The sequence below is a fragment of the Symphalangus syndactylus genome, chromosome 14 (assembly GCF_028878055.3).
Source record: "Symphalangus syndactylus isolate Jambi chromosome 14, NHGRI_mSymSyn1-v2.1_pri, whole genome shotgun sequence".
Taxonomy (NCBI): Eukaryota; Metazoa; Chordata; class Mammalia; order Primates; family Hylobatidae; genus Symphalangus; species Symphalangus syndactylus.
In genome coordinates, this window is record NC_072436.2 from 102,694,907 (window position 1) to 102,708,688 (window position 13,782).

General features: G+C 42.6%; 1 protein-coding gene across 8 annotated transcripts in view; it reads left to right on the forward strand.

The window, feature by feature from the left end:
• Positions 1-711: 711 nt before the first annotated feature.
• ATL2 (atlastin GTPase 2) overlaps positions 712-13,782 on the forward strand; it is a 76,242-nt gene continuing 63,171 nt past the window's right edge. For 2 of the 8 annotated variants that reach the window (XM_055240958.2, XM_055240960.2), the window contains exon 1: positions 1,420-1,650. In XM_055240958.2, coding sequence (XP_055096933.1) covers positions 1,533-1,650 — 118 coding nt within the window. In that variant the 5' untranslated portion in view covers positions 1,420-1,532. Of the gene's footprint in view, positions 811-1,391; positions 1,651-2,050; positions 2,681-13,782 lie in introns of those variants that run through there. The other 6 variants (XM_055240962.2, XM_055240963.2, XM_055240961.2 and 3 more) reach the window with 5 other exon arrangements.

Sequence of the window (13,782 nt, forward strand, 5' to 3'; positions counted from 1 at the left end):
TTTCAATACTATGTTTTTTAGGCCAATGATAAAACAGAAAATGTCTTGACAAAGTGAGCTCTCCAAATCATATATCACAAGGACATAAGAGGAATATCACTTAACAAGTTGATAAAGAGCCTGCCATCAATATGAAGGAGGGGGAAGGGTAACTGTTCTTTGGACTGTGGAGGTGGTTCAAGTCCCAGAACTAGAACCTTAGTAACTCAAAGAATATTGCCAAGAACATGTATATCATTATTCTCCTAGATTTATGTGACAATGAGAACAAACTCCATATTCTGTTGAAATATATTTGGATGGGCCACAATGGCTTACGCCTGTAATCCCAGCACTCTGGGAGGCCGAGGCGGGTGAATCACGAGGTCAGTAGTTCAAGACCAGCCTGGCCAAGATGGTGAAATCCCGTCTCTACTAAAAATACAAAAATTAGCAGGGTGTGGTGGCGGGGGACTGTAGTCCCAGCTACTCGGGAGGCTGAGGCAGAGAATTGCTTGAACCCGGGAGGCGTGAGCCACCACACCCTGCCTGGAATGGTATTTTGAAAGCTTCAATAACACCAATGCTTTTCTAGAGATCATGCAGGCTGTGAATTTTAGACTTATGAGAAGACCTGGACAAAACAGCTGTTTGTACACCCAGACATCTGTTTTTACTGAAGAAGAGGAATTTCTAATGCAGCTGGCAGTATGGTAAAAATCCAAAGGGATCATGTTTCACAGACGCCTCCACGGGCTGACTTGTATTTTAAAAAGTGACCTGAACTTTCTACTGGATGTCACTGGATACCCAGAAGAAGGTTCATCACAATTAGGAAAGAACCTGCCACGATTCATTTTCCGATTAGAGTGCTTTCTGGCATGCCTCTGCAAGGTGCTAGGAGCACAGGGCCAGGGTATACACAGTTGAGAAGATGGGGGAGGGTCTCATAAGTAGATGGGGAGCGAATGCAAACAAACCTTAGGATGGTGGGGGGGAGGGGAAGCAACAGCAGGGACCTGGGTGAGGAGAGAAAAGATCAAGAGGAAAAGCAGGGCACTGGCAACAGCTTGAGGGTTGGGTGGGGAGACAGGAGGGGAATGGTTGTGATGAGGAGGGGGCGATGAAAAGGAGAGAAGGGGTGCGAAAGCCACCTCACGTGCAGGACGCACGAATCAATGATTAGAGATGTAAAGCGAATTGGGAAGGAGGGACTTAGTTCTTTGGAGATCCCCTCTGCGTTTGCATAGCCTGGCCCAGCGCTAAGGGGGTGTGGTGCTGAGCTCAGGGAGGTGGGGGTGTGAGACGGCGGCGGCAGGGACACCCCCGCCCCAGTCCAACCAGAAGCTTGGAGCCGTGGAGACAGATCTGCAGGCGGGCAAGGCGGGGGCGGAGCGAGCGAGCGATGGGCGGGGCGGGGGCGGAGGGAGGGCGAGGGGATACGGGTCGAGGGCGGCGTTAGGACCCGCCGGCCCCTCGCCGGCTCCCGGGAGGTTGATAAAGCGGCGGCGGCGTTTGACGTCAGTGGGGAGTTAATTTTAAATCGGTACAAGATGGCGGAGGGGGACGAGGCAGCGCGAGGGCAGCAAACGCACCAGGGGCTGCGGCGCCGGCGGCGGACCAGCGACCCAAACGCCGCGGTTAACCACGTCTCGTCCACGACCTCGCTAGGTACGGGCCAGCGGGGCAGAGGCCGCGGGGCCTTGCTGGGGAGAGGACGCTTGCTGCTCGGGCTCGCGGGCACCGGCCGCAGGCGGCGGGGTCGGAGTCCGCGGCTGGTTCAGGTCTCCTCCCGCCGCCGCGCCTGCCCGCCGGGCCTAGCCTCAGCCGCGCCCCGCGCTCCCGCAGCGCGCGGCCTGAAAGGGCGGCTCGTGGGCCGGGGCTCCAGTAGCTGCTGGGAGAACCAGTGGCGCGCGCGTCTGCGCCCAGCCCGGCCCCCTGCCCGCCAGCCCGCCGCGTGGCTGCCTTCATGCCCGCCCCGACCTTAGGGGGCGGCCTTGAGCCGTGGCCGCCTGCCCGGGGCGCGGGGAGGTCGGCTGCGGCTCCGCTCTGTCCGGCGAGCTCCGGACGCGGCGGGGCGACCCGTTAGCTGGCGGGCGCTCGCTGTCCTTTGCGCGGACAGGGAAGGGGTGGCCGGGGCACGATGGGCTCCCCGGAGGAGGAGGTCGCGCGGGGAGCAGACACCTTGCTGCCGGGTCCGAAAGCTCCTTAGACACCCTTCCTGGAGGGAACCGCAGTCCGCAGGCCAGGGCTCTGTCCCCGGGCTCGCGTTTCGGGGCTCCTCGGCTCCCGAACCCATTCGCGCGGGTTGTGCGTGGCTAGGGTGCAAGTCCGGATTTTCGTGTCAAACTGAGGTTATGAGCCGTTTACGAGTCACTTGGACGATAGTAAGGCCTGATCACTCTGAAAGTGTCTGTGGTGTGAAGTCACCTGATCCTTGGCTCCCTGATTTTGCTGAATGTGAGCTCTTACTGTACGTGTACCAGGAGCGCCCCTGCCCCCTCGAAGACGCAGTTGCGTTGGCAGCGCAGTGTTGTGTATTCCTCTCACTCATAACACCCCTATTTATAGGAGTTTAGCATTTGATCTCTCACTGTGGTGCGAATTGATCGCATGAAATCCTGATTGAAAATTTTGATGGTACTTAAGAAAGGCATAAAGTTTTTTCAAAGGCTTATAAATAGTAAAAGCCTACGGTTTGGTAAGTACAGCCAAGATAAGAGTTTATTATTAAATACACTAAATACGAGCTCGTGTCTTAAGATTTCTTTTTTTACAGTGTGTAAAGGTTTTGCTGGATAAAATTTAAAACATTTTGGTATGATATTAACCACAAGGACTCATTTTAATAGGAAAGTTTATTTGAAATATACTTCATCATTCCTGGTAGTCCTTGGCGCATGTCAGAGGTGATGACAGACTGGAGTTTTGCTAAGGGAAAAAGAAGAGGAAATAAAGCTTATTTTATTATTGTCTGCCAACCAAAACACTTGGCTGTTTGTACAATGGTAGTACTCTGTAGAATAAAAAACTAACAAAGAAGCAGCTTCGCCTTAGATCTGTGCTGGTTGGATTTAAGTAATTAGTTGTTTTGGAATGCAGATGGATTAATTTCGCTCTTTTGGTTGGACCGTAGGGGAAGAAGTGTGTGTTCTTTTCTTTCTTTCTTTCCTTTTTTTGAGGTAAGCGTTTTAGATGCAGTTTCAAAATGTTCTATGTATTTACCTTATTAGAAGAAACATAAATTTATACTTCATTTATGGTTATGAACGTTTTTGTGCTGTGGTATCTTGAGAAGAGATGATACTCTTCAGATTGTTGTTGAAATAGGGCCCACCATTTATTATTTAATAAATGCTTTTGTCTACTACTCATAGGTTTTTGTCCTTTTTTTTTTTTTTTAGGACGGATCAGGAACACCTTCACTTGATAGCCATTCCTAGCAAATGATTGCCTAAAACAGTTCCTGTACCTGCTAATTTGCTCCGAGTCACTCATTAATGAGTTAAAAGCTAAATAAACTTGGTAGGATTTGTGTTTAAAGTGAGAAGAAACAGACTGAATGAAAAGGACTCATCTATTTTTGACTGTGTAGAAACTCTTTGTCTCCCTCTGCTTCCTGGAGAAATAGCTTCAAAAACCAAGTTGGGGTCAAGTGTCACTTTAGTAGTTTAGTGTTAGGAAGAGGCTTTGTGTTTATTCTTTTAGGAATGTAGGATCTTTAGAAAGGAAATAAGTACTCATTTTATTGGCTTTTTAAGTTGATAGGATTCTGTAGATATGATTAAATCTATTTAGTAAAGTGTTTTGAAATTCTTCGAAATTATTTAGGGAGAAGGAGCTGCCTTACAGTAAAGATATTATAGGGAAAAGAAACCCAGAGTGAAAATAAGATTATGGCCTTAAGTCGAGTGCACATAGGTGTATTTCAGGATTCGTTTTTCTGTGACTGTATTGTAACTTTAAAGTTTTGGAATACTCACAAGTATAAGTAACTTTCTTGAAATTGTTAGACCTTTTCCAAAATTAGGCTTTTTCCACAGTTGGTATTAGGTAGCTAGCTGCTAAGAGTATAGGGAGACTGATTAACTAGTTTGATGACGTTGGAGTTCAACATATATTTTTTAAATTTTGGGACTTCTTAGGAAGATGTATTAAAAAATTGTTTGTGGTCATTTGGAAGACCTGTTTGACACACACAATTGTCAGCAAAGCTGTTTGGCAGGCTCTTAAAGTTAAGAGCTAGAAATGTAACGCATAGGAGTAGAAGTTAAACTTTTTTTGGTAATGGTGGTTTAGAGCTTTACAGCGCAAGGATTTTCTCCAGATAGGTGCAGGGAAGCAGCTTTCTTCTTTTCTTTCTTCTTTTTAAAGTGTAATGGTATTCTGATTTTGTAGACATTTTGGGTTTTCAAAGTCCAGGTGTATTATATACTTTTTAGAAAATTTGCGAGTTATTTACTTTAAGGAACGTAGATGTGAACATAGAATAACTGAACTTCATTCCACAGTGAATTCATTACTCTAGTAGGTTTACTCCTATCCGTTAGTCCTCCACACCACACGATACACAACACTCGAGGGCTTTCTGTATGGCTTTAAAAACGGATAGCAGGCTGAGTGCGGTGGCTCACGCCTGTAATCCCAGCACTTTCGGAGGCCAAGGCAAGTGGATCACCTGAGGTCAGGAGTTCGAGAGCAGCTTGACCAACATGGAGAAACCCCGTCTCTACTAAAAATACAAAAATTAGCTGGGCATGGTGGCAAGCGCCTGTAATCCCAGCTACTCCAGAGGCTGAGGCTGGAGAATCACTTGAACCCTGGAGGCAGAGGTGGCAGTGAGCCGGGATCGCGCCATTGTACTCTAGCCTGGGTGACAAGAGTGAAACTGTGTCTCAAAAAAAAAAAAAAAAAAAAAAAGTTGTTTTAAATTTTTTTTTTTTCTTGAGATAGATTCTTGCTGTGTTGCCCAGGCTGGAGTGCAGTGGCTCACTGCAAGCTCCGCCTCCTGGGTTCACGGTATTCTCCTGCCTCAGCCTCCGTAGTAACTGCGACTACAGGCGCCTGCCACCACACCCGGCTAATTTTTTTTGTATTTTTAATAGAGATGGGGTTTCACCATGTTAGCCAGGATGTTCTTGATCTCCTGACCTGGTGATCCGCCCTCCTTGGCCTCCCAAAGTGCTGAGATTACAGGCATGAGCCACCGCGCCCGGCTTTAAATTGTTAATGATATATTGATTGTTTATTCCTATCTCTTTTTATTGTCAGAGAGTGGGCGTCTGATTCAGTGCCTAGTAGTGTGGTAGAAGAAAAGCAAGCTTAGAAACTGGGTTCAGATCTCTACAAATAAGTTTTAGTTTCCTGAAGTAAAAAAAACCTACCTGAAAAGTTTTAAGATTAAAAGTTAATGTCTTGGCTGTGTGCGGTGGCTCGTGCCTTTAATCCCAGCACTTTGGGAGGCTGAGGCTGCAGGATGGAGCTGAGCCTGGGTGACATAGTGAGACTCTGTTGCTAAAAAAAATAATAAGAGTAATAAAGATAATGTCTTAAAGCGTTTGGCGTGTACTGAGTGCACAAAGTTATCATCTCTTCTCTTGAGGGTAGGACATGAAGGGGCTGGGGTTAGTTTTCTTTTGGGACTAGAGGCCGGAATGGGACAGGCAAATAGAGGACCATACTTACACAAAAAATTAGCTTTTTTCCCTTGATAGTTTTAGTTGACATACTGTGTACCTACCTTATAAAAGGGCTTTTGAGCTGCTTATAGTGAATATCTACAAAAAATAATGTAGACAGATGCTTGTTCTAAGCTTTCACATAGATCATAGAGACTTTATGCATATTTGTGAGTTAAGTTTATCATTAAGCTTATATGTTCTGATGTAGAAATTGCCATGTGCTAGAGAGTTGTTGAGGAACACTTCATGGAAGAGGGAGGCTTTGTCACGCTTTGAAGAATGGGTAGATCTTAGAGAGCAAAGTGTAGGCTGTGCCACTGGTTTGAAGATAAAAAGATAGGCAGTATTTTGGTAACCTTTTTATGACATAATTTAAACATTTGACCCTGATTTCTAAGAATTTTCAATCTAAAAGAGATGCTTAAAAAATACTTAAAAGCAATTAGATAGAGGCAACTGAAAGACCGAATGATATTAGGGTATGTTTAATAAAAAAAGGAATGGGGCTATTTTTCTGTAGCCAAATAGAGCAAAGAATTGGTTTAAATAACTGGATAATTCCTGGAAAAATTATGTGAGGAGCTCAAAATGCAACTTAAAAACTGTGCTAACGTCTCCTTCCTTCCTCCTGTTTTTGAGCGTGTGTATTTACTACAAGGAATCCTGACATATTCCCTAAAATTGCCAAACTAGAGACAGGGGACAAAAGGAGAGTATAGTGCGAAGCTCTGACTTTATCTTTTTTTTTTTGTTTGTTTGTTTTTTAAATTAGTCACATTTTATCTAGTTGGAAGGATGTTTATTTGTCTCCTTTTGGCACCATTCCCTTCTTTTCACAGCTGCTCTTGTAGTAGGAATTTTGTCTGTATTGACCCAAGTCTAGAATTTGAGTGAATACTTACCTCTTTTTTTTTTTTTTGAGACAGAGTTTAGCTCTTGTCGCCCAGGCTGGAGTGCAGTGACATGATCTCGGCTCACTGCAACCTCTGCCTCCCAGATTCAAACCATTCTCCTGCCTCAGCCTCCCAAGTAACTGGGATTTTAGGTACACACCACCATACCCGGCTAATTTTTTTCTTTTTGAGATGGAGTCTCATTCTGTCACCCAGGAATGATCTCTGCTCACTATAACCTCTGCTTCCGGGGTTCAAGCAATTCTCCTGCCTCAGCCTCTCAAGTAGCTTGGACTACAGGCGCCCCCCCCCCTCCCCCCCGCCATGCCCCGGGGATTTCACTGTGTTGGACAGGCTGGTCTTGAACTCCTGACCACGTGATCCGCCCACCTTGGCCTCCCAAAGTGCTGAGATTACAGGTGTGAGCCACTGCGCCTGGCCAATTTTTTGTATTTTTACTAGAGACAGGGTTTCACCATGTTGGCAAGGCTGGTCTTGAACTCCTGACCTCAGGTGTTCTGCCTGCCTTGGCCTCCCAAAGTGCTGGGATTACAGGCGTGAGCCACCGTGCCCAGCCTTCTCTCTGTCTCTTTTTTTTTTTTTTTTTTTTTTTGAGATGGAGTCTCGCTCTGTCGCCCAGGCTGGAGTGCAGTGGTGCAATCTCGGCTCACTGCAAGCTCCGCCTCCCGGGTTCACGCCGTTCTCCTGCCTCAGCCTCCCGAGTAGCTGGGACTACAGGCGCCTGCCACCACGCCTGGCTAATTTTTTGTATTTTTAGTAGAGAAGGGGTTTCACCGTGTTAGCCAGGATGGTCTCGATCGCCTGACCTCGTGATCCACCAGCCTCGGCCTCCCAAAGTGCTGGGATTACAGGCATGTAATCCTGTGCCCAGCCTTGCCTTCTCTTTTTTTAAACTGCTGCTGTAACAGTCATCTGAGGTAGAGAGATGTGGCAGAATGAAACTTAGTGTCTAAATTTCCAGAGTATTGGCTTAAAGCTTTTTGAAATTTGTCATAGTAGCCCTATTTGATCTAAATGTCTATTCTAAATTTAAATATTCTAAATTTGTGTGTGTGTGTGTGTGTATGATTCTCTTGCTAACTGGCTATCCCAAATTTCAAAGTTCTTTTATGGGCTTGATACTTTACAACTCTTAAACAAAGTTATTTTTTGAGCCTAAAAGAGAATGCTTAAACTATATGCCCGAGTCAAGGAAACCTTCTCTGTTTTTGATTAATTGTTGATCCCTGTGCTACAAAATCTTGGAGCTCTTACAGTCATTGTACTAAAAATACTTTGGGAAATAGGAATGTAGTACATTGTTGTTTTATAAGGCGTATAAGAAAAGTGAGTGTCTCTTATAACAAATATGGAATAATTTAGTGTTCTCTGTGGCCTTAGGCCAAAGAATGATGTTTAAGAACTAGCTCTTCCATTTTTACTGTCACCTCTTGACTTTGGGCTTCTCATTTTATATTCGGGCTCTTGAAATTGCCTTATATCTGATTTGCTCATTACACGTCTTACTCATCACTTTGAGTTTGTCTCTGCAACACAGCTTTGATTCTCTCTCTCCTCTGCTATGAAACTGCCAGTGGTACTCCTCAGGGATGATGTCCAGCATTCTCAGACTATACTTTTATTTTAATTTAATTTTATTTTTTTGAGATGGAGTCTTACCCTGTTGCCCAGGCTGGAGTGCAGTGGCACAATCTCGGCTCATTGCAACCTCTGCCTCCCGCGTTCAAGTGATTCTCCTGCCTCAGCCTCCTGAGTAGCTGGTATTGCAGGCATCTGCCACCACGCCCGGGTAATTTTTGTATTTTTAGTAGAGACGGGGTTTCACCATGTTGGTCAGGCTGGTCTCCAACTCCTGACCTCATGATCTGCCTGCCTTGGCCTCCCAAAGTGCTGGGATTACAGGCATAAGCCACTGTGCCTGGCCTAGACTACATTTTTAAAGTTAGCTTTAATCTCATCCTCAGGGCTTAAGAGATGCAGCCGTCTTCAGAATGTCTTTATTGATAACCCTAGTTTAGATAATCCAAAAAGGGCTACTTTTATACTCAAATAGCATTTCCTTTATATTACGGTATCCTTTTATGCTTGTTTGTGTTAGAACCGTTAAGAATAAAGACTGTTATTATTGAATTATACTTCTGTCTAGCATAGTGCCTTGCTCTCTGGTTACCAGTGTGAAGTAGGTAGGGTGGGAGGTCTTCCTCGTAATTCATGACACATTGGATAGTAGGTGTCCTGAGAATTGTTGGAGTTGGTGAATAGGAAACAGTGAGTTGCACATTTACTTATATTTAAATGTGTGTGCTTATCTTGCCAAAGATGGGCAAATATACTTTTATTGCATCTTATATTTTAAAGATATGCAATTTAACACTTGTCCTTCTAGAAAGTTTATAAAGAAAAAATTGTTCCCCAAATATTGGGAGACTGTGTAAATGATTTGCTGACTGTATAAATATTAACTAGGAAATTTTTGGAAAAATAGCTGTGTGCCAAGATTTGTTATAAAGATGGTAAATAACGCCCTCCCCAAGCTTTTTAATAAACAACTTGTATTTTTGGTAACTTTTTTCAGGTTTCTAGAAATACTGAGCATGTAAGAATTCAGATCTGAGTTTATTCAGCAAACATGCTCATTTGATAATAAAGACACTAACAGTTCGGCTTAGTTGGAAGATGATGCTTTTGACAGTTACAAAGACCTGGTTGTGCATCCTCAGTTGATTACTTACAAAATGTGTATCCTTGCAGATTGCTTAATCTGAGCTTCAGTGGCCTCCTTTATGGAAACAAGGAAACTCATAGCTACTCCACAAAGTGATTTTGAGGTTTAAAGAGATAATAGGCACATAGTAGGCACTCTGTTTTTCACTCTTCTGTAGTAAAAGCTACAACACCTAAAATTATTTCATACAGTAAATTATTTTGAGGGATGAGAAAGTTACTAATAATGTTTTCCTCTTTTCCTCTAGATGTCCATGTCTTTCGTTGCTTTGCTCAAATGTCGTCTTGTAGAAGTTATCTCTGACTATTGTCTTCAATGACAACTCCTGCCTCCATTTCCCTTGGCTCGTTTTACTTTTCTCTGTAGCGCTTAACACTAGCTGACATCACACATATGTTTTTTGTTGCTCTATCTTTAGGATGTAAGCTCCTAAGGGCAGGATTTTTGTTGTTGTTCTTAATTTTGTTTTACTACTGAATCTGTAGTTCTCAGAACTGTGTTGTAGGTATTCAGTGACTGTTGAAAGAATAAAGATTTATGCACCTCCAGTTCTAGACCTTTCACCCCTTGTGTCAGAACTGCCATGGTGCTGGTTAGTGGGGTGCTTGTTAAAAATGTAGACTTCTGGACTCCATGGATCAGCTGAATCAGACTCTGGAGGTGGGGTCTAAGAATCTGTATTCTGAGCCAGTTACCCAGATGGTTCTTAAACTCTAGTGGGTGTGAGACTCACTGTTCTACGGTGTTGCTGTGGCTAATTAAATATTGACAGTATTAACTCAGTCATAGGCCCACAATAAATAATTGAATTACAAATGTGTTGACCATTCTTTAGTAAGCAGATTTTTGCCCTGTGATATGTATGGTAAGGAAGGGTTATGTGTATTTGTAATTGTGATTATTTTGGTTACTCTAGTTTTTTCCCAAACATCTAGTTTAATCTAGAACTTTAGGGAGCTAGAAATCTCAAATATCAGATGTTAGTGAATCCACCTTTCCCAAGCAAAAACAAGCCCTTTAAACCCATTCTTATTTTGCACTTGTAGTTATTTACTCATAAGAATCGATTAGCTAATATTAGGGATTTATTTTAAATGATAAGCATCATTATGTGGACTGATTTGAGTCTCCTTTCTATGGCTGTATCACTGGGGAACAGTGAGAATTATCTGTTTAAGAATTATCCTATAACATCGAAAAGCAGTTTGGTATAGTGGAAACAGCATGGGTTTAAAAGATAGAAATCTTAATGCATGCATTACCTTTTAGCTGTAGAACCTTAAATAATTTTTAAAAAAACATCTTTGAATATCCACATTTCCTCTCTCTGAAATGGGGCTAATAGCTAAGTTACTGGGTTGTTGAGAGGATTATTTCATTGAGTCATTTCAGTAAATGTAAGTTTTCTTGCCTGTCTGTGGAAGTAAATTTTGAGGCAAATTAAAATATTTCATTAAAAACAATTGTAATGTATTTCAAACTTACAAAAATGACAGAGAAAGATAAAATAGATACCCAAGTAGCCATTGCATTAATCTAATACATAATATTTGCCATATTGATTTTGAATCCTTTTTAAAAGAGAAAATCTTACTGTGCAGTTGAATGGTTCTCCCAATAACCTTTCTCTTTTCCCCTTTCTTCATAGATATACACCTGTCCTGAAAGTGGTGTATGCTTTCTGGTTTTTAAATAGCTTATAACATTTGTATATTTCATAAATAATATACAGTATTTTGTTGTGTTTAAAACATGGTGAGTGGTTCAGACTGTATTTTGTAGCTTGATTTAATTTAATTTAATTTAATTTAATTTTTTTGAGATGGAGTCTCACTCTGTTGCCCAGGCTGGAGTGCAGTGGCGCGATCTTGGCTCACTGCAAGCTCCATCTCCCAAGTTCATGCCATTCTCCTGCCTCAGCCTCCCGAGTAGCTGGGACTATAGGCACGTGCCACCATGCCCGGCTAATTTTTTGTATTTTTTAGTAGAGATGGGGTTTTACCATGTTAGCCAGGATGGTCTCGATCTCCTGACCTCTCGTGATCCACCTGCCTCGGCCTCCCAAAGTGCTGGGATTACAGGCGTGAGCCACCGTGCCTGGCTGCTTGATTTAATTTTTTTCATTCCACATTGGTGTGGAAACTTATCCATATGTAAATATTCAGATCTTATGCATTAATTTCAATTCTCTGACTTATATTTTATTTATCCATGGGTATTTAGGTTATTCCAATTTTTTTTTTTTGTAGTTACAAACAATACTTTGGTCAACAAGGAACCATGTTTCGTTCTTCATGTATATGTATGCAGGAATTTCTCTAGGATATAAACAACTTACCTAAAAAATATTAAAGTAAGAAAATTTCAATATTGTGTACTTTCATTCTTTAAAAATCTGGTCCACATAACATAACAAAAGTATGTTCTCCCTCATCTCCCCTCAATAAAGTACCTAAGAGCCAGTCCAAGACCCTTTCTTTGGGTCTTGACTTCAGGTGAGATTTTCTTCAAGACTTCTCTGTAGAAGAAAATGAAGAGCCTTAAATGGAGAGACTTGCAGAACCTGAATAGAATGTCTGAATTTCTGTCTTGTTGCTTATAGAGTTCCCTGGGGCTGGGTGTGGTGGCCCATGCCTGGAATCCCAGCACTTTGGGGAGGCCGAGGCAGGAGGATCCCTTTAGTCCAGGAGTTTGAGACCAGCCTGGGCAACATAGTGAGACCTGGACTCTACAAAAAACAAATTAGTTGACTGTGGTAGTGCATGCCTGTGGTCCCAGCTACTCAGGAAGCTGACATGGGAGGATCACTTGAGCCTTGGGGGTCAAGGCCACAGTGAGCTGTGATTGTGCCACTGTATTCCAGCCTGGGCATCAGAGCAAGACCCCATCTCAAAACAAGCAAAACACCCAAAATCTTTAAAAAAAAAAAAAAAAGAATCCCTGAGCCATCGTTTATTCTAGAATCTCCTGACTAGCTAACAAAGTTGACTTCATAAATTTCAACCTCATTTAAAATACCAAATTTAAATTTACTTTAGTATTCTTTTTTTTTTTTTTTTTTGAGATGGAGCCTTGCTCTACCCAGGCTAGAGTGCAGTGGACGACGATCTCATCTCACTGCAACCTCTGTCCCCCGGGTTCAAGCAATTCTCGTGTCTCAGCCTCCCGAGTAGCTGGGATTACAGGCATCTACCACCACTCCCAGCTATTTTTTTGGTGTTTTTAGTAGAGACGGGGTTTCACCGTATTGGCCAGGCTGGTTTTGAACTCCTGACCTCAAGTGATCCACCTGCCTCGGCCTCCCAAAGGGCTAGGATTACAGGTGTGAGCCACCGTGCCCGGCCAACTTTAGTATTTTTTTTAAGTACACTTATATTCAGGTGTATGCTTTAAGAACTGGTTAATATTTGATGACAAACTTTGGGAAAAATACTTTGAGTTTATACATTTATAAACCATTTTACATTTTTCTTCATCTATTTTAATAAATGTATAAAAGCGTTTTTTGCCTTAGTGTTCTTTAAGTGGGAACAGCAAGAATTCTGTGACATCAGTGGTAGTTACTATGGAAATGGGGTACATTTCAAGTGGAAAATAGTATGTGAATCCTATAGGAAAAACAACTCTTTGTTTCCTGATTTAATAGTAATGAAGGAAGGAGATGAATGGCATTATATACTCCTTAAAGCATTTTTTTTTTTTTTTTTTTTTTGAGGTGGAGTCTGGTTCTGTCACTCAGGCTGGAGTGCAGTGGTGGGATCTCGGCTCACTGCAACCTCCATCTCCCACGCTCTGGGGTTCGAGCGATTCTCCTGCCTCAGCCTCCCAAGTAGCTGGGATTATAGGCGTGTGACACCACACCCGGCTAATTTTTGTATTTTTAGTGGAGACAGGGTTTCACCATTTGGCCAGGCTGGTCTGGAACTCCTGACCTCAGGAGATCCACCCACCTCGGCCTCCCAAGGTGCTAGGATTACAGTCGTGGGCCACTGCACCTGCCCTCTTTAAAGCATTTTTAAAAGTCTGTTTTAGGATGGTCTTTTGTTGTTGACTAGAAAGGGACAAGGCTAATGGGAGAAAATATTTGATAACTGAAATTGTTGATAGGTCCTTTCCTGGAGTCTTTAAAATTTTTGTTTTTGTAATTTGCATTGTAGTTCTAATTTTATATGAGAGAAATATGACTTTATAAGTTCTTAATGTTTTATAGGACCAGATTATAAGTTAAAATATTTTCTTGTAGTATCTCTTTGACTAATAGCTGTTTTTTTCTTCAGAGAAAATTTGTTGAAGTCCAAGTTTGTGTCTTTGTCAGTACTTATAATACTTGTATCCCAGGCTGCAACAGTCTTATGGGGGAGACCCAGCACTGTCATAAAAGCTCCCCCAGGTGATTGGATGAGCTAGACTAATAGTTTAATAGAGCTAAACTAGCTGATAGTTTTCAATCCTAGCTGTATATCATGTTAACATTTTAAAATAG